The sequence below is a fragment of the Selaginella moellendorffii genome, unplaced genomic scaffold, assembly GCF_000143415.4.
Source record: "Selaginella moellendorffii unplaced genomic scaffold, v1.0 SELMOscaffold_4, whole genome shotgun sequence".
In the NCBI taxonomy this organism is placed as follows: Eukaryota; Viridiplantae; Streptophyta; class Lycopodiopsida; order Selaginellales; family Selaginellaceae; genus Selaginella; species Selaginella moellendorffii.
Window position 1 is genome coordinate 3,812,331 of NW_003314265.1, and position 15,153 is coordinate 3,827,483.

The 15,153-nt window shown below is 47.3% G+C and overlaps 9 protein-coding genes and 1 non-coding gene across 10 annotated transcripts; 5 read left to right on the forward strand and 5 right to left on the reverse strand.

Moving 5' to 3' along the window:
- The first annotated feature begins 116 nt into the window (after nucleotides 1-116).
- LOC112344401 (patatin-like protein 2) lies at nucleotides 117-1,749 on the forward strand. Its single transcript, XM_024669056.1, has 7 exons — nucleotides 117-227; nucleotides 278-459; nucleotides 519-621; nucleotides 752-901; nucleotides 1,089-1,310; nucleotides 1,365-1,540; nucleotides 1,668-1,749. Exons 1-7 carry the CDS (start codon nucleotides 117-119, stop codon nucleotides 1,747-1,749), a joined length of 1,026 nt encoding a protein of 341 aa, XP_024524824.1.
- A 281-nt stretch (nucleotides 1,750-2,030) lies between these two features.
- On the forward strand, nucleotides 2,031-3,599 carry LOC9654981 (patatin-like protein 2). Its single transcript, XM_002964224.2, has 7 exons — nucleotides 2,031-2,181; nucleotides 2,259-2,440; nucleotides 2,499-2,667; nucleotides 2,721-2,870; nucleotides 2,926-3,003; nucleotides 3,058-3,279; nucleotides 3,337-3,599. The coding sequence occupies exons 1-7, from the start codon at nucleotides 2,077-2,079 to the stop codon at nucleotides 3,559-3,561; spliced, it is 1,131 nt and encodes a 376-aa protein (XP_002964270.1). The 5' UTR covers nucleotides 2,031-2,076; the 3' UTR covers nucleotides 3,562-3,599.
- A 105-nt stretch (nucleotides 3,600-3,704) lies between these two features.
- Nucleotides 3,705-3,891, reverse strand: LOC112344504. The gene has a single exon (XR_002991725.1). It is a non-coding gene; the product is annotated as a U2 spliceosomal RNA (small nuclear RNA).
- A 158-nt stretch (nucleotides 3,892-4,049) lies between these two features.
- Nucleotides 4,050-5,017, forward strand: LOC112344448. Its single transcript, XM_024669235.1, has 2 exons — nucleotides 4,050-4,368; nucleotides 4,422-5,017. The coding sequence occupies exons 1-2, from the start codon at nucleotides 4,068-4,070 to the stop codon at nucleotides 4,880-4,882; spliced, it is 762 nt and encodes a 253-aa protein (XP_024525003.1). The 5' UTR covers nucleotides 4,050-4,067; the 3' UTR covers nucleotides 4,883-5,017.
- Nucleotides 5,018-5,068: 51 nt separating this feature from the next.
- LOC112344402 (pentatricopeptide repeat-containing protein At3g12770-like) lies at nucleotides 5,069-6,748 on the forward strand. The gene has a single exon (XM_024669057.1). It carries the CDS (start codon nucleotides 5,069-5,071, stop codon nucleotides 6,746-6,748), a length of 1,680 nt encoding a protein of 559 aa, XP_024524825.1.
- Nucleotides 6,749-7,363: 615 nt separating this feature from the next.
- Nucleotides 7,364-8,458, forward strand: LOC9654129 (glutathione S-transferase F9). Its single transcript, XM_002964225.2, has 4 exons — nucleotides 7,364-7,479; nucleotides 7,557-7,714; nucleotides 7,775-7,823; nucleotides 7,884-8,458. Exons 2-4 carry the CDS (start codon nucleotides 7,568-7,570, stop codon nucleotides 8,333-8,335), a joined length of 648 nt encoding a protein of 215 aa, XP_002964271.1. The 5' UTR covers nucleotides 7,364-7,479; nucleotides 7,557-7,567; the 3' UTR covers nucleotides 8,336-8,458.
- A 47-nt stretch (nucleotides 8,459-8,505) lies between these two features.
- On the reverse strand, nucleotides 8,506-9,654 carry LOC112344306 (peptidyl-prolyl cis-trans isomerase-like). The gene is made up of 8 exons (XM_024668753.1): nucleotides 9,603-9,654; nucleotides 9,382-9,545; nucleotides 9,275-9,324; nucleotides 9,168-9,224; nucleotides 9,013-9,110; nucleotides 8,845-8,953; nucleotides 8,722-8,793; nucleotides 8,506-8,669 (listed from the first exon to the last, which is right to left on the reverse strand). Exons 2-8 carry the CDS (start codon nucleotides 9,530-9,532, stop codon nucleotides 8,523-8,525), a joined length of 684 nt encoding a protein of 227 aa, XP_024524521.1. The 5' UTR covers nucleotides 9,533-9,545; nucleotides 9,603-9,654; the 3' UTR covers nucleotides 8,506-8,522.
- Nucleotides 9,655-9,687: 33 nt separating this feature from the next.
- Nucleotides 9,688-10,349, reverse strand: LOC9654130 (protein BUD31 homolog 2). Its single transcript, XM_002964620.1, has 2 exons — nucleotides 10,236-10,349; nucleotides 9,688-10,150 (listed from the first exon to the last, which is right to left on the reverse strand). The coding sequence occupies exons 1-2, from the start codon at nucleotides 10,327-10,329 to the stop codon at nucleotides 9,807-9,809; spliced, it is 438 nt and encodes a 145-aa protein (XP_002964666.1). The 5' UTR covers nucleotides 10,330-10,349; the 3' UTR covers nucleotides 9,688-9,806.
- A 1,420-nt stretch (nucleotides 10,350-11,769) lies between these two features.
- Nucleotides 11,770-13,102, reverse strand: LOC9654982 (15-hydroxyprostaglandin dehydrogenase [NAD(+)]). The gene is made up of 7 exons (XM_002964621.2): nucleotides 12,947-13,102; nucleotides 12,722-12,892; nucleotides 12,485-12,657; nucleotides 12,319-12,424; nucleotides 12,182-12,258; nucleotides 12,034-12,121; nucleotides 11,770-11,987 (listed from the first exon to the last, which is right to left on the reverse strand). The coding sequence occupies exons 1-7, from the start codon at nucleotides 12,999-13,001 to the stop codon at nucleotides 11,848-11,850; spliced, it is 810 nt and encodes a 269-aa protein (XP_002964667.1). The 5' UTR covers nucleotides 13,002-13,102; the 3' UTR covers nucleotides 11,770-11,847.
- On the reverse strand, nucleotides 13,061-15,088 carry LOC9654983 (amino acid permease 3). The gene is made up of 7 exons (XM_024668751.1): nucleotides 14,850-15,088; nucleotides 14,541-14,774; nucleotides 14,368-14,461; nucleotides 14,087-14,304; nucleotides 13,876-14,006; nucleotides 13,592-13,816; nucleotides 13,061-13,532 (listed from the first exon to the last, which is right to left on the reverse strand). Exons 1-7 carry the CDS (start codon nucleotides 14,938-14,940, stop codon nucleotides 13,113-13,115), a joined length of 1,413 nt encoding a protein of 470 aa, XP_024524519.1. The 5' UTR covers nucleotides 14,941-15,088; the 3' UTR covers nucleotides 13,061-13,112.
- Nucleotides 15,089-15,153: the final 65 nt, after the last annotated feature.

Genomic DNA, 15,153 nt, shown 5'->3' on the forward strand with positions numbered 1-15,153 from the left:
ATATTAAACACACTTAATGTAATTGAATAGATTTTTTGGCAAGAAACTCGCTTTATAACAGCCTTGGTGGTTTTGGATATAATCTTGGGAGAGTATAAGCTCATTAGTAGCGATCAATGGGTGATAATCGAGGGAGCTCCAAGAAGAGAGTTTTGAGCATCGATGGAGGAGGGGTGAGAGGATTGATCGCAAGCCAGATCCTGGAACACCTCGAGCAATGCCTACAAGTAAAATTTGGATAAATATTTGTTTCAATTGTTAGGATTGATCATATCAGGATTTGGATGGAGAGCATGCGAGAATAGCAGATTATTTCGATATGATCTCTGGGACAAGCACTGGAGGGATAATGTGTTTGATGCTCGCAGTTCCCGACAGCCAAGGAAGACCCCTGTTCACAGCCAAACAGATAACTGATTTTTACCTCAAGAACTCGAGTACCATCTTTCCTCAGAGCATGTAAAAATCATGTCTTTTTACTTCTTAGTTCCTCGTGAATTTTTTCGTATGCTTGCCAGATTTACCGCTGCAAATGGTCTCTTTGGTCCCAAGTATGCAGCCCATCCTATAGAGAGAATACTCAAATCTTATGTTGGAGATTTGAGGATGCGCGATACACTGGTACCGGTTTTGATTCCAACCTTTGATATCAAACTACAGCAGCCAGTCATATTTACTACTGCAGAGGTAGAAAAGGAATCTAGATTATTTTCATATGCAATGGTTTTCTAACAAGAACTTAAGAAACCAGGCTATTGCTGATGCTTCCAAGAATGCGTTTCTGAGAGACGTTGCCCGAGGAACATCCGCCGCTCCAACGTATTTTTCGCCCGTGGAATTCGAGACGACCGAAGGAACACGCTTCAATCTCGTGGATGGAGGCCTCGCCGCAAATAATCCAGTTACATCACCACCTTGACCCTGTATCACTAAATCTTTCTAATTCTCAATGTTCCAGGCCTTCCTTGCTATGGTGGAAACTTTCAAAGAATCTCAGGGTGAGGGAAGCATGACCCCGCGAACAATATTCCAGGTAATCCATCGTAGTGTTCGATATAAATCAACTTGCAAAGGTATATGGTTTCCAGAGATTTGAGGATTTGCTGGTATTATCGCTTGGCTGTGGCAACCAAACTGTGAGTTACAGCGCCAAGGAAGCCGCGGGATGGGGTGCTTTGAGCTGGGTGACGCACCGCAATGGACCGCCAATAACGAATATGCTCCTCAACGCGAGCTCGGACATGGTGGACTATGCAATCTCGGCGCTCTTTCAGGTCGGATTGTGCGAGGAAAACTTCTTAAGAATCCAAGTAAGAGAGATCGTATGCATGAATTGGGAAATGCTTAGTTTATTTCGTGGTCAGACGTCCACTTTGGAGAACGCGACTGGGCAAGTTGACAATTCAAAGCCAGCCAACCTTGCGGAGCTGGTTAAGATTGGGAGGCAGCTGATCAAGGAGCCGGTCAAGCGGGTCAACTTGCACAATGGCTCTTACGACCTTCGGCCGGGCATGGAGACCAACGGGGAGGCCATTCGCAGGTTTGCAAATTTACATTTTTAGGCTGAAAGCTACATGATCAACAAAAACCAGGCTTGCAATCCGGCTGTCTCAAGAGCGTAACTTAGGGTACAGTTGAGCTTACCCGTTCGAACGTGGGACGTGTAGGGTACAGTTGAGCTTACCCGTTCGAACGTGGGACGTGCAGCCGTGTCTTACAACTGTTACGATCGGAAAAATTCCTTCCTAATCTCTGCTCCACTCAATTCTAGAATAAGTTAGTTATTTATATAAATCAAAGGACGTACAGAATTACGCAAGGCATCCAATTGCGTATGCATTTTGAGGTTTACGAACAGACAGGTGTACACCTTGAGATCAGTATGCCATAAGACGCTTATCCTTAGTGTATTGACGAGGCAAACGTTGCAGTGTCCCTTTTCAAAAGCACGACTCGCATTTATAAAGAGTACATAACAAATGCGTCACGGATCCTAAATAATATAAGTATGATCCATTCCTTGGCACAGCTCCGCCCGTTTACTCTCGGGAGAATCTTCCATCGCACAGGAGTTTCATGGAAACAAGCAGGAGAAGGAAGTGTGTCTTGAGCATCGATGGCGGTGGAGTGAGGGGTGTTATTCCCGCAACGATTTTAGAGTACCTCGAGGAGTGCTTACAGGTTTCTCTTGGAAAAAAAGCAGAGTCAAAGCATCAACTTTCATGTCTCTCTGTGTTTTCTCTTTTTTTCCGAAACAGGAGCTAGATGGTCCTAGCGCCAGGCTCGCGGATTACTTTGACACCATCGCTGGAGCCAGCACTGGAGGGATCATCGCTGCAATGCTGGGGACTCCCGGCAAAGACAATCGGCCAAGGTTCACGGCGAAAGAGGTCACTGGGTTTTACTTTGCGAATGCGCAGAAGATATTCCCGCAGTACTTGTACGTTCTCCTTGTTATTTTGATAGAAAATATTTCGAGCTGACTCTCACTTTGACAGTCTCAAAAGCGCTGCTGGATTCTTCGGGCCAAAGTACTCCGAGAAGCCTCTGGAGAGTCTCCTACGCGAGTATATTGGCGACTTGAAGATGGGAAACACACTCGCTCCTCTTGTCATTCCAACCTTCGACACTAAACTCCAGCAGCCTGTGTTATTCGCAACTTCAGAGGTTTTTGTCCTTGCAATTTGTGTCTTCTGATAAAAGACGTTCAAGACTTTCAGGCCAAAACAAACGAAACCAAGAATGCGTTTCTACGAGATGTTGTCCGGGGCACCACTGCGGCTCCAACTTATTTGCCTCCAAAATATTTCAAGATGCCTACAGGACAGGAATTCAACTTGGTTGATGGCGGCCTCGCCGCAAACAATCCAGTAATTTTTCACAGTTTTTTTTCCGTTTGCTCAACTATTTTCTATCTATGTACAGACTTTTATAGCGATTGTTCAAGCTCTCAAGGATTCACAAGCTCAGGATCCAGGATTAGTAGGCACTAAACTGCTCGAGGTAAATAGATTAAACTAATGGAGCTTCTCGTTGTTTATTGTAAACTCTTATCAGAAATTCGAGGACTTGCTGGTGATTTCTCTGGGTTGTGGCAATCAAACCGTGAGCTACACGGCCAAGGAGATAGCAACATGGGGGCCTCTTGGCTGGGTGGTTCATCAGAACGGGGCTCCAATCATCAACATTTTCTCTAACGCAAGCTCCGACATGGTCGACCACACCATCTCGTCGCTCTTCCGGCTTGGTGTGTGCGAGCAGAACTTCCTTCGGATTCAGGTGATAGAAAAGTCGAGTTTGAAAAGGTTGTGAATCTGGCTTTTCTCTTTTTGACAGACTTCTGAGCTCGAGGGCAGCATTAGCGAAGTTGACAACTCGAGCTTGGAGAATTTGAAGAAACTGGTCACGGTTGGGAAAGGTTTGTTGAAACAGCGAGTGCAAATGGTGAATTTGGAAACTGGTGCCTATGAAATTATTGCCAATAGGACTGAAACTAACCAAGAAGCCATTAAGAGGATGGCTACCTGGTTATCACAAAATAGAAAGGACAAAATTCCATAACATTTTCGAACTATTTTTAACAAGACTTTTAATAATTACTAAGAATCTTGTTTGATTCCGCAAGAAAAACAGTTGATAAGTAGAAACTCTGCACTGTTTGAATACTAACGAACTTACGTAGATGTTTTTCTTTTTGGGTTTAAATTTGGGGGGTTGGGCTTAAGGCGGTAGTGTAAGGCCAAAGCAACACGTCGGGTAGCAAGCTACCGGTGACCATCCTCCCACAAAAAATTAGGTTAATAGCGTTGGGACACGTGGCCGCATATCAGCTATTAAACTGATAAGAACAGATACTACACTTGATCTTAACCAAAAGGCCGAGAAAGGTATGAGTTTTAATTGCCCCCACCCCTCTTTATATACTCTAGCCCGGGCACGACTCTGCGCCTTCGCATGTGGGATAGGCGTGCGCTTACGTGTCTCGCCCTAACAAGGGCACAACTGTCACGTTTGGGGCAAAAGAAAAGGGTTTTTTAGGGAGGTTTTAGGGTTTCTTCTCTGGAAGGATGGGTGGAAGGGTTACGACCATGAGGCCACTGTGGTGGTTCTTTAGTGTTGTTTCATGCTTGGTCACTTTGTCCAGCCAGTTGTATTTCTACACCGCCTATTTCACGCTTGCTCCTCCAACATTGATCTGCGCTGATTGCCCTCGCCCGAGCTGTCGATCCAACCATGGGTATCGCTGGAGCTACCACTACATGGACAACTTCGAGATTGGTGAGCAGTACTCTGCGATTAGATACTGGCGACTCGCTTGCTTCACTGATGCCCTGTACATCCTGCTTGTGCTCGGCTCTCTTACAGGAGGTAAGCGGTTTACTTTTCTTGCTTTCTTTTGCTCAACAGGAGTTTTCGCTCAGGTGCCGTTGGAGTTCTTGCCTATTTCCACTATAGGTGGTGCATGCTGATCAGCGTTGCTGTCGGAGCAATCAGTGCCGCACTGAGTCCTCTGGCACCCACATCTTCGTGGTTCATCGCGTTGCAAGTTTTGTCAGCGATGGGGCATGCTTGTGCGGCGGTGGCATCAGTTTGCAGGCTTGTGGAAGAAGTCCCAGTGCCTAGCCAGGAGGAGGAGGTTGAAGAAGGTGGGACAAAGTCCTCAGTAGTAAGTTTCATACCAATGGTTGGAGCCCTCTTCATCTCTACCACGCTGAGCTTTGTAGTCCCAGCGTATAGTTTTTATTCAGATTGGAAGCGGGGAAACATGGTGGTAGCCCTGGCGGATGCTGTTTTGATAGTGGTGCTCACAGTAGAAATGGTAATACTAGCGGTGATTGATCGACGCAAGAACAAGATGGTCAAAGGCGTCAATTACTGCTAACATATAAGGGGCTCTTATCCTGCATTTGGCGACATTTCAGTCACTCCACTAGAACCATACAACCATAGAACCAGGAGGAGAGAGGTAGCTCACGTCAAACACTGTAATCTCAATAAAACTTCCAGATTTAAGAGATATGCTTGGATACTTGTACAATTCACAACAGGGATCTTCCAAGGATATGGCATGAGGGCGAACGCTTTTTGCGGCCACTTGGACAAAATGGTGGATGCTATCAACGCACTTGACAAAGTCACCAGTGTCGTCTCCTGGACTGGGCTGATTTTGAGATATGTCGCGAGTGGCCAGCAAATGCTGGCATTGAGATTGTTTGCTGCTATGCAGGCCGAAGGAGTTGCTCCAGATTCCCGGACTGTCGTTGCTGCTTTGCGGGCTTGCACTGGCTTGGCAGCGAGTCATGGCTATGGCGCTCTAGAAGCCGGGAAGAAAATCCATCACCAAGTGTCCATAGCTGGATGCGATATGAATCCGTTTGTGGTGAGCACATTAATTGACATGTATGCCAAATGTGGGAGCCTCATTGACGCTCGAATGGTTTTCGACAAGAGGTTCGCTCGTTACAACGTTGTGGCATGGAACGCAATGATCTTTGGCTACGTGAACAGCCACCAGGAAGGAAAAGCACTGGATCTCTTCTCAAACATGGTCAAAGAGAGAGGCTGTGAACCGACAAGTCGGACTTTGGTTGCGGTGCTCAAGGCTTGCTCGGGCCTAGCGGAGAAGGAGCTTGCCAAGAGAGTGTACGAGGATGGAGATTTGAGGCTTGTTAAGCTCCACTCGCTAGAGACGGGCATGGCGGTTCACTCATACGCTCGGAGTGCTGGATTGGACACTGATATCTTTGTTGCCAACTCCTTGGTCGACATGTATGCCAAGTCTGGCAGCCTGGTAAGCTCGGCTGGAGTTTTTGATGGCATGATCAGTCGCGACGTGATTTCCTGGACTTCAATGGTGCTTGGCTATGCCGACTGTGGTGGCGAGGAGATGGCATTGGAGGCACTGGCACAGATGCATCTCGAGGGCTGCAAGCCGAATTCTCTAACTTTCGCGGCCGCGTTCAAGGCATGCAGCAAGCTTGCAGCCAGGGAAACGTGGACGGAAATTCAAGGCCGGCGTGTGAAACTCGTTGCTCTCGAGAGAGGCATGGCTTTGCATTCTCAATCTCTCAAGCAAGCCAAAGCCTGTGATGAGTTTCTGCTGAGCAGTTTGGTGGATCTGTATGGAAGGTGTGGGAGCCTTGCTGATGCTCGCCATGTCTTCGGCCAGACGCGGAGTCATCCTGTTCCTCTCACGTCCCTGATGCTGGGCTACACCGAGAGTGGCGAGGCAAGAACCGCCTTGGAGCTGTTCGAACAGGAAAGGAAAGCTGTAGATGCTCGGGCATTTGTGGCCGCGTCGAGAGCTTGCAAAGCTCTAGCAGAGGAAGAAGAGGCCAGGGCCCTGGATGGCAAGAGTGTCAAGGTTGGAGCTCTAGAGACATGCATGGCGATTCATTCAGCGGCTGCAAGGTATGGAGTTGACTCGAGCACATACCTGACGAGCTGCCTGATCGAAGTATATGCCGGCTGCGGGAGCTTGTTGGATGCTGTAACCATTTTCAACCAGAGGAAGTTCCAAGACGTTTTCTCGTGGACAGCTTTGATACTTGCGTATGTTGGAAACGGGCAAGGAGGGCCTGCCTTGCAAGCCTTCAAAGTCATGCAAAGGTCGCCTTGTTTCTCATTCGCGAATGCTCGCTGTTGTGCTGTTGGTCTTGCGGCCTGTGCTGCATCTGGGGATTCAGAGGCTGCCAGGAAACATTGGCACGAGATTTACAGGCGTGGTATTGAAAGACTCATAGATTAGATTGCATTGATTTATTTCAGCTGCTTATTTCGATCTATAAATATATTATTTCACCGTAGAAATGACAACTATATGTTGGGAATGCTCATGTATTTATACTGGATAAAAATTACAATACAATATAATATAGATATATTTATCAATACAAGGAGAGATCTTTGGAGAAATTATTATGTACTATATATATATAAAACTAAAACTCTATAGACATGTAATTTAACACTATATGATTTACCACAATGTCTATAACTAAATGTTGTGTTATTTCCATGAGGGTTGGTATATCCTCCTCCACTTGAATGAGCTTCAAGACTGTTCTGAAAGTTACAATCCCAATCCCAATTGTTATTGCGATATATAAAAATTTACAAACACCACTAAACGTATCTGGACTCTATGAGCTTAAGTCTTTCCTGGTTCTTGAAAATGATTAAAAAAATTTGATAATTACAATTATAACTACTGTGCAATGTCATCATTGAGCATTTCCATTTATAAATTATAAACTCTTTCTCTCACTCTCTGTTTTTTTTATTAGAATATATTCTATCCAAATATATGGTAAGTATATCCTACCTATTCTTAATTGGGCATAGAATATGCTCTGATTAGATCCTCTTCGAAATTCATTAACTTGCATTAATGCACACCCAGGCTGCGTGGGTCCTCCAAAGTTGCTATAAACGAGAGGCCCTCCCTGGAAGAATATCTAGCGAGTTGTGGAAGAGAAGGTATGTCGTTCTTGTCACCGCCGCAAGCTTCCACTTTTGTGCTGGACGAACTTGTGATCCGCTCGCTCTTGCACCAGATCTCGAAGAAATGGCGATCAAGATCTATGGCATTCCCATGTCAACTTGCACTGGCCGGGTCCTCTACACCCTCAAGGAGAAGAGCCTCGATTACGAGCTGGTTCCCGTCAATCTGGCCACCGGAGAGCACAAGCACCCTCAGTTCCTCGCCAAACAGGTACATATCTTTCCCAAAATCTCGGAAAACTAATCCTTTCCTCACATTCCCTGTGCGTAGCCCTTCGGACAGATCCCTGTGCTCGAGAACGAAGGCCTGACCCTCTTCGGTGAGTAACTCGGAAGACATTTCAATCCCTGACGGCCAAAGTTCTTCCCCCAAAATGCAGAATCCCGAGCGATCTCCCGTTACATCTGTGACTTGTCTCCCAAAGGAGAGCCGCTCTACGGGAAAACCCCCGAGGACCGAGCACTGGTCGAGCAGTGGCTGGAAGTGGAGTCCCAGAACTTCAACCCCCCAATCTCCACCATCGTCTTCCAGCTGGTCTTCTCCAAGTTCCGCGGCCTCACCCCGGACCAGGAGGTGGTGGAGAGCAACCTCAAGAAGCTCGACTCGGTGCTGGCCATCTACGAGAGCCATCTCGCCTCCCAGGACTACCTTGCCGGCAGCTTCTTCTCACTGGCCGACCTCTCGCACGTCCCGTATCTCCACTATCTCATCAACGTGGCCAAGAAGGGTGACGTCGTCACCTCCAAGAAGAACGTCAGCGCGTGGTGGGAGAAGATCTCGTCGCGACCGGCATGGCAGGAGGTTGTCGCTGCTGCCGCTGCTGCTCCGTGATCGTCACGGTTGAAGATCTCCAATAATAAGTGGAGCCGACGACTCCGCGTCTCAATAAGTTTTTGCCGCTGCTAGTGCGATTCGTTTCCAAGTTAAGACCAAGCTTTGAGTCTCTGTTTCCAATCTTGTCTAGTTTCTCGCTGTCAGATCGTCTTGTCTCGGTTGTCTCGGTATGAGATCGTCTTGTCTAGTTGTCTCGGCTCGGTTTGAGAGCCAGGGAAAATGTCACTTCTTTCGAGAGTATTCTCATAACAGTTCCGCTCGGGTGGACTTCTTGATGCGTGGGAAGGGCCGCGATTCGCTCCAACGCGGAGAAGCCCGAGGCACTAGCTACCTGCGGGATACGGTAGGCATCACAATAGTCGCCATTCGAAGTCAAGAATTACCTTTCCCCATACGGAAAAGCTGCCATCCCACTCCGGGTGGTCTTCGAGACTGAAGAAAAACTCGCTTGTGCGCTGAAAATCGAAGCTGGTTAGTAAGGAGACGGAAGTAAAAAGAAAGCCTACCGTGATCAACGACAATGTTCCTTTGGTGTGCTTCCATCTGGACTCAACAGGCAGGTCGACGTCCTGCTGCTTTCCGCACGAGAATAAACCACCTTGTACAAGCGCATACCTGTTACATGTTTTCGTTTTCGCATCAACAGACCAAAGCAGTGAACTACAAAACAATACCCTTTCCGAGGAACTATGCTACCTTGATCATATGTATCACCAGGTGGTTCAGCTCGATAAAAACTACAACCATTGTATGTGCCTTTGGCAACCAGATCCTGCGGCAAAACTCCAAAACTTAGAAGTGCACTCGGGATATAATCTCCTCTACTTGCCTTGATGAAAGATACTGTCTCAGGAGCAGCTGTGGTTGCAAGCTCGACCTCGATCTCCTGTTTCTTAAACCAGTTTAATTTTTAAGAGAGCGCAAAATCATACAGACCCCAAATTCGGTGGAGAAAAGCAAGCACTCTGGCCGCTCAAAGAGAGAAACTGTAACAACAATCAAGAGGGTCAGGCCAGATCTTGACAACCCATCGCTGGACAAACCGTTTTCTCGAAAATTCTGGTTGCTGGCACCAGTACCAGCAGTAGCTAAAGAAACCTCTGAGTAGCCCACGAACGCTTCATTCCTGGAAACGCATGCTACGACCACGAACCAGACACACAGTAGCAAAAGTCCAGCTCTGGAAGAACTCATCCTCTCAAGAACCCTACAAAAGCAGTGAAAAAAGTGAGAAGATAACCAAGTCCAAAGCACAGGAACTCACCAAGCTTGCTTGGAGGGGAGCTTCAAAGACCTGTAAGCCGTGAGCACAAAGAGAGAAGGAAAAGGAGAAGGAAGCAAACGAGGAAGAACACAAAGTTAAGCTCGCTCTTATTTAAAAGCGAAGGAGGCAGCCAGTAGCGATTTACAGTGATAGTAGCGATCATTCTCCTCGCGTGCTTTCTAGATCGCTTGCTTGCCGTGCCTTCTAGTCACCACTGGCGCAACCCTTGCAGCCACACTGGATGCATTCCAGGACTTTCACTTCCCTGCTCTCGCGAGGCACCCGGCACAGGCAGTTGGTCCCGAAGTTGTGATCCCTGGGCTGGATGCATCTCAGGCAGCACAGCCGCTCGTAGCCGGGCTTCTTCCACTTGGCGATGAGGTTCTTGTCCACGTAGTTCTGATCGACGCAGAAGTCGTAGAGCTCCTTGGAAATCTCCTTCTTCTTGTAGTAGAGATCGTATATGTAGCGGCTCTTCTGGTGCGCGATCTTGAAAATCGGCCACGACGCCTCGCAAATCCTCTTGCCGTCGTCGGATTCATTCACAGCTGCGCAAGAGAGAGCACAACAAGGGATAATATTTTCATCATCCTCGCGGGGAGCCGAAATCTCAGCGGCGCTTAGCTTGCTTACCTTCGCGCATCTTGCCGTCGAAGGAGTTGAGCGTCTCCTCGATCACCGCCCATCCCTCCGGGTACTCGACCTTGCTCGTCCGGACCCTCGGCATCGCGCAAGAAGAACCCTAAATGCCGGCTCTTAGGGCTTTCTTTATAGTTTAAAATGCTCACAGTTGAACGTTGACAGTTGACTGTATGACCATATTTACAGCTAAAGAGAATGTTGAACGTTCAACTGGCTTCAAACAGACGATGGGCTTCAAGGTCCACAGGCACAATCTAGCGGCATGGCAATGTCTACTTGTTAGAATCATGGACACAGTAGATGCCACGGCGAATAAAGGATTAATCTTGGCCTGAGCTTCAGCTTGAGCCAAGCTTGTCTATCAAGTCATCCCTGGCTACAAGCTCGTCCAAAACCATGGCAGCATCACCACGAGTGTAGTCGGGGCTGCTTCGAGCAAGACGAGCGAGGAGACCAGACACGGCGTCCTGTCTCATTCGCGACGCCACTTTCCCCCATTCCATCCCCAGTCCCAACTCCGCTGCTGTGATTAGCATCGAGGGAGAGCAGCTTGTGTGTGCTTGAACAGCTCGTCCCAGATCTTGTTGTTGAATGCCGCTCGTTGTGCGTTGGTCAGGCAACAATTCCGGAAGAACGCCTCTGCGTCAGACTTGCTGAAGTTTCCAAGCCCGAACCATTGATAGAGTCCCTGAAAGTGTGGTCGACCGAATATGCCAAAACCACAAGCGCCGCCTGCTTCTGTTTCGTCAGGCACGCCAAAAAACTCTAGTGCTCGTTCCGATACTTGTTCTGCCAATCGTAACTGGGCATGTGTGAGGATTGTCCAGGACGAAATTCTTGAAACACCGCAGCACCGGCGACAAGCTGGATGCTTTGTTCGCCTCGTCTTGCATTCTCGAGAAGAAGTTAGCCGGATCAACAGCAGCTTTCCCTCCAGACAACAACTTCCCGATCCAATTGTTACCTCTGTGATCTGAGCCTCCATTCCCCAGCGCGGAAGCAAGCACATGTCTCAGGGATATCTGGACCAAGTTCTGCCTATCGTTCTCATTGATTTGAAGTCGGGCAACTTTTCAACGTTCGCCCTATGTGATTCTTTCACTAGCAGTGTGCTCATGCCTTGGGACCCAGCATGACGATGGCATAGCACATAATGGAATTTTGTGGACACCTCATTTGATATAATAGGAAGAATTTATTTCTAGGTTTTTCGAAAGGTTTTTATAAGAAGTGGCTTTACTTTCTGGTGGCCTACAATCTAGATTCCATGTCAATGACTGCAATATCTCAGATATAAGGTTGTCCATTTGCATTTGTGTGAAGTTTTCTATTATTTGTGCCAAGTTATTCAAGATAATGTTTTATGTTTATATTATTATTTAAATTATTTTTGGTTTGCTTGGTAGTGGATATACCTAAAATATGCTTGAATATCCTAGAATATTTTACCATTTAACCAATTTTGCATTTTGTTTGTAATTTATAAAATTTCTAGTATATTTTTGTTTATTCTATAATCTCGATATATAAATTATAAATGAATGACCACTATAAGGAATAGTCAATTTGGAGTCTAGATATGTGCATACTCTCAAATATGAGGCTAGCTCCCAAAAATACAAATAGTCTCATCCGAGTAGGTTTGCTCTTCCTCACTGCAAGGCCAGTATTTGACACCGTGCCTTTGAGTTATCCATAGGCAGCATCCAGCTTTGCTCTCGTCTTCAATGAGCTCAAGCACTCCTGAAATCTCTGTTTGTTGACAATCACATATTTAAAACTGGCTCACCATTGTTAACTTTCTCCATTGGAATGAAGCCATCAGCAGCATCGATCATGGTAACTGGTAAAAGGTTTCCCATAGGTGTGTCTACGAACTAAAACGAGGAAGCACCTGTTACTATGTTGCAGACATAGGATACGCATATAGATCAGACCTCAGGGCAAACAGCATTTACTCGGATTCCTTCGCTTCGAAGATTCACCAGTGATCTTGTCAGCATGACAACACCGGCTGTGCACAGATCATATCAGAAAATGGAATTCTATGTTTTTCACCATTCATGAATCAAACCTTTGGACGCAGCGTAAATTGGTGCACATGGTGCTGGATAGAGTCCCAAGGCAGATGCAAAGTTTATGATACATCCTGGTTTACCAAGGGATTTCATGGCCTTAATCTGCAGCAAACAAGAGAGGATCTGCTTACAAAAGTAGCAAAACAAGGCAAAATTCTTTACTTCAAGTCGAGTGCACTCTATTGTGCCATTCAGGTTGACATCGACAAGTCGACGCCAAAGCCCCTGCTCGTCGTCAATGAAATCACTCGTATGAGCTACTCCAGCACAGTTGATGCAAATGTCCAGACTTTTGAAGACGGCGATGTGCTGTTCAAATGCGGACGAGATCTCATCTGTTCTAATCACAAATAAAATGAGCTGGAAGACAAGTTGCTTTGGATTGGGGCTATGCTTTACCTGGTTTTGCTACATCACACCGAATACATATCGTAGAAGGTTTGTCTTCAACCTGCAGCTTCTCATACTCCTGCTTGACCATCTCAAGCGTCTCCAGGGCATTTTTCTCAACAATATCGAGCACAGATATGCTTGTACCTTTCTTAGCAAGAGCCACAGCCAAGGCCCTGCCTGGAGAAAAGAACAAGAGAAACAGATCAAATCAAAACCAACACTTAGCTATACCAATTCCAGAACCGGCTCCAGTGATGAGCACAGATATTCTTTGCTCAAGCTCCATTACACTGACAGAAGGCGGACCCTTTCAACAAGCAGACAGGAACATTTCAACGACTGACAGAGGTTAAGTGAAAATTAAGTTAGCACATCTAAATTGAAATCTCCGCGCTCTTTAGAAATTAGCGTGGAAGGGAGTATAAGCCTTGAGGTCCTGGTAGATCCCTTCGATGGATCCGATACCCGCGGCGATGGAGATGACTAGACAAAACGCGCTGATGGCTTGGAGCTTGAGCCACCGCATCGACCACGTTTTGATCTGGGCTTGCTTGATGTGCATCTGGATCGGGAAGTAGACGGTGAGAGGCCAGAAGCCCATCGCGCCCAGCAAACCCAGCACGTCGTTGAAGAAGGGGATCGCCATGGCTATCACTGTGGTTGCTATCACGAAGAGGCTTCTCCAGACGAGCCGGAAGAGCGTGGTGGAGTACCTCCAGTGAAGGAGCTTGATCTTGTGAGTGGTGTTGAGAGCGCTGTGTGGCCATTTCTCCAGTGCCCAGGCTTCGACGAAATCGAATAGAGGCTGACTGTACACCTGATGGAAGTTCCATGCCAAGTTGGTTTTCAGAGGAGAGTTCTTACATTGATCCTTACCTGGTAAGCTCCAACCAAGTGGAGAACGATGCAAGCGTTTGAAAAGTCAATGAGCCAGTAAGGCTTTTCGAAGCCTTGGCTCAGTAAGTTTCCAGGAGCAGAATCACCAAAGGCCGCGTAGTTGACACAGGCGATTGACATGTAGAAGGCAGTCGTGGCTAATACTCCAACGAGTGTTGCTTTCTTCATTGTCTTGTTCTCTGGAGGTGTTGATCTTAGCGTGTCCTGTCGAATTAAGAAACATGAGATGTGTGTTGGATAGAGAGCTTTGTCGTGATGGCTACCTGAATTTCGATCAGAATCATTGAAAAAGAGTAGGCAAACGCAACGTTTCCCAGCGCCTGGAACACCGCCCAAGTCTTTTGAGCCGGGGTCGTCACTAGACCACCAGGACTACCAGAAACACGACCGTTTCCTGCGAATTCATGTAGAGTTGATATATGCGTCGCGAGAAAAAATAAAAAAAATAAAAATAAAAATCCAAAACATACATGCCTATAAGTTTCGCCAGCCCCAGGACCAAGACGATTGTTGAATACGTGAAGGACATGGCTGTCGCAAGGTACGAAAGCCACCATAGCTCGTGGAAGTTTGGGATTTGCGAGAAAACGAGCTGGATCAACCCGAAGGCCGTCACGTACAGATTGACAGAGACACCGCATCCCAACGCTTTCGAGCCTTTGGTGTGAAAGCAATTCGCTCGAGCGATTGCTCTGCGAAAGAAAAAAGAAACAAACGAATCAGTCATTCAACGCTTGAAAGAGAAAAACACTTACGCCATGCTCAAAGCACCGGTAACAGTGTATCCCACCGCAGTGGCAGCCAAATTACTGTACTGAGCCAGCGCGCACAGCCACAATTCCACTCTCCCTACAAGGACAACAAAGAGGTTGGAAAAAAATGACCATTGGAAGAAAAAACTAAAAGAGAAGAGAACAAGAACACTCACCCAATGTGACTTTCACAGCGTCTTTGTATCGATAGTTCCGCTTCCCAGTGGTGGGATCCGGGAACCTGTAGCAATCGGCTAGCAAGGCCGAGGTGTAATAAGTCAAATAAGCAAAGATGAGCAGCACAATCGGGCCGGCGATCCATCCCAGCTGCGCGAAGCTCCAGGCCAGGGAGAGGACCCCGGATCCAATCACGCCAGTGATTACGTGAGCGGCCGCCGACCACACCGTCCCTGGAAGATTTGGGGGAATGGAAATCAAAACAAGGCTCCAAGAACGCTGGAAATCCGTGGATTCTCATCGCATACCTTGGCGCTTGGGGCGGCCGTCGTCGTCCTTGTCGATCGCGGCTGGCGGAGGAGGAGCGCCCGCCGCCTCCATGGCGGCCTCCGCCTTCATTTGGAGGAGCGAGCTCTATCAAAGGCCAAGGAAGAAAGAAAGAAAATCCCTCTCCTCTTCTCTCCCAAGAAACGCTTCTAAAAGGCCTTGGACGAGTGTGCACAGAAATTCAAACATTGCTGGCTGCGCTGCGCCTATTCTTCCTCCCAGCGAGGATTTGCCTGGAATAAAAAATCTTGACCGCTGGTCAATGCTGGAATATTCTTTCTCCTT

What these genes read in the sequence shown, in the direction of transcription:
- LOC112344401 (XM_024669056.1), top strand. Translation starts at nt 117, where the DNA reads ATGGGTGATAATCGAGGGAGCTCCAAGAAGAGAGTTTTGAGCATCGAT. An exon ending in AAAACTTCTTAAGAATCCAA is followed by an intron (nt 1,311 to 1,364) that starts GTAAGAGAGATC and finishes TTTCGTGGTCAG; the next exon opens with ACGTCCACTTTGGAGAACGC. An exon ending in AACGGGGAGGCCATTCGCAG is followed by an intron (nt 1,541 to 1,667) that starts GTTTGCAAATTT and finishes TGGGACGTGTAG; the next exon opens with GGTACAGTTGAGCTTACCCG.
- LOC9654981 (XM_002964224.2), top strand. Translation starts at nt 2,077, where the DNA reads ATGGAAACAAGCAGGAGAAGGAAGTGTGTCTTGAGCATCGATGGCGGT. An exon ending in TGTTATTCGCAACTTCAGAG is followed by an intron (nt 2,668 to 2,720) that starts GTTTTTGTCCTT and finishes CAAGACTTTCAG; the next exon opens with GCCAAAACAAACGAAACCAA. An exon ending in GCCTCGCCGCAAACAATCCA is followed by an intron (nt 2,871 to 2,925) that starts GTAATTTTTCAC and finishes ATCTATGTACAG; the next exon opens with ACTTTTATAGCGATTGTTCA.
- LOC112344448 (XM_024669235.1), top strand. Translation starts at nt 4,068, where the DNA reads ATGGGTGGAAGGGTTACGACCATGAGGCCACTGTGGTGGTTCTTTAGT. An exon ending in GCTCGGCTCTCTTACAGGAG is followed by an intron (nt 4,369 to 4,421) that starts GTAAGCGGTTTA and finishes GTTTTCGCTCAG; the next exon opens with GTGCCGTTGGAGTTCTTGCC.
- LOC112344402 (XM_024669057.1), top strand. Translation starts at nt 5,069, where the DNA reads ATGAGGGCGAACGCTTTTTGCGGCCACTTGGACAAAATGGTGGATGCT.
- LOC9654129 (XM_002964225.2), top strand. Translation starts at nt 7,568, where the DNA reads ATGGCGATCAAGATCTATGGCATTCCCATGTCAACTTGCACTGGCCGG. An exon ending in CTCAGTTCCTCGCCAAACAG is followed by an intron (nt 7,715 to 7,774) that starts GTACATATCTTT and finishes CCCTGTGCGTAG; the next exon opens with CCCTTCGGACAGATCCCTGT. An exon ending in CGAAGGCCTGACCCTCTTCG is followed by an intron (nt 7,824 to 7,883) that starts GTGAGTAACTCG and finishes CCCAAAATGCAG; the next exon opens with AATCCCGAGCGATCTCCCGT.
- LOC112344306 (XM_024668753.1), bottom strand. Translation starts at nt 9,532, where the DNA reads ATGAGTTCTTCCAGAGCTGGACTTTTGCTACTGTGTGTCTGGTTCGTG. An exon ending in CCAGAATTTTCGAGAAAACG is followed by an intron (nt 9,325 to 9,381) that starts GTTTGTCCAGCG and finishes TTGTTGTTACAG; the next exon opens with TTTCTCTCTTTGAGCGGCCA. An exon ending in GAACATTGTCGTTGATCACG is followed by an intron (nt 8,794 to 8,844) that starts GTAGGCTTTCTT and finishes TTCGATTTTCAG; the next exon opens with CGCACAAGCGAGTTTTTCTT.
- LOC9654130 (XM_002964620.1), bottom strand. Translation starts at nt 10,329, where the DNA reads ATGCCGAGGGTCCGGACGAGCAAGGTCGAGTACCCGGAGGGATGGGCG. An exon ending in CGACGGCAAGATGCGCGAAG is followed by an intron (nt 10,151 to 10,235) that starts GTAAGCAAGCTA and finishes TCTCTTGCGCAG; the next exon opens with CTGTGAATGAATCCGACGAC.
- LOC9654982 (XM_002964621.2), bottom strand. Translation starts at nt 13,001, where the DNA reads ATGGAGCTTGAGCAAAGAATATCTGTGCTCATCACTGGAGCCGGTTCT. An exon ending in GTGTGATGTAGCAAAACCAG is followed by an intron (nt 12,658 to 12,721) that starts GTAAAGCATAGC and finishes TGATTAGAACAG; the next exon opens with ATGAGATCTCGTCCGCATTT. An exon ending in TAGAGTGCACTCGACTTGAA is followed by an intron (nt 12,425 to 12,484) that starts GTAAAGAATTTT and finishes TGTTTGCTGCAG; the next exon opens with ATTAAGGCCATGAAATCCCT.
- LOC9654983 (XM_024668751.1), bottom strand. Translation starts at nt 14,940, where the DNA reads ATGAAGGCGGAGGCCGCCATGGAGGCGGCGGGCGCTCCTCCTCCGCCA. An exon ending in GGGGCTGGCGAAACTTATAG is followed by an intron (nt 14,007 to 14,086) that starts GCATGTATGTTT and finishes ATGAATTCGCAG; the next exon opens with GAAACGGTCGTGTTTCTGGT. An exon ending in TGATTCTGATCGAAATTCAG is followed by an intron (nt 13,817 to 13,875) that starts GTAGCCATCACG and finishes TTAATTCGACAG; the next exon opens with GACACGCTAAGATCAACACC.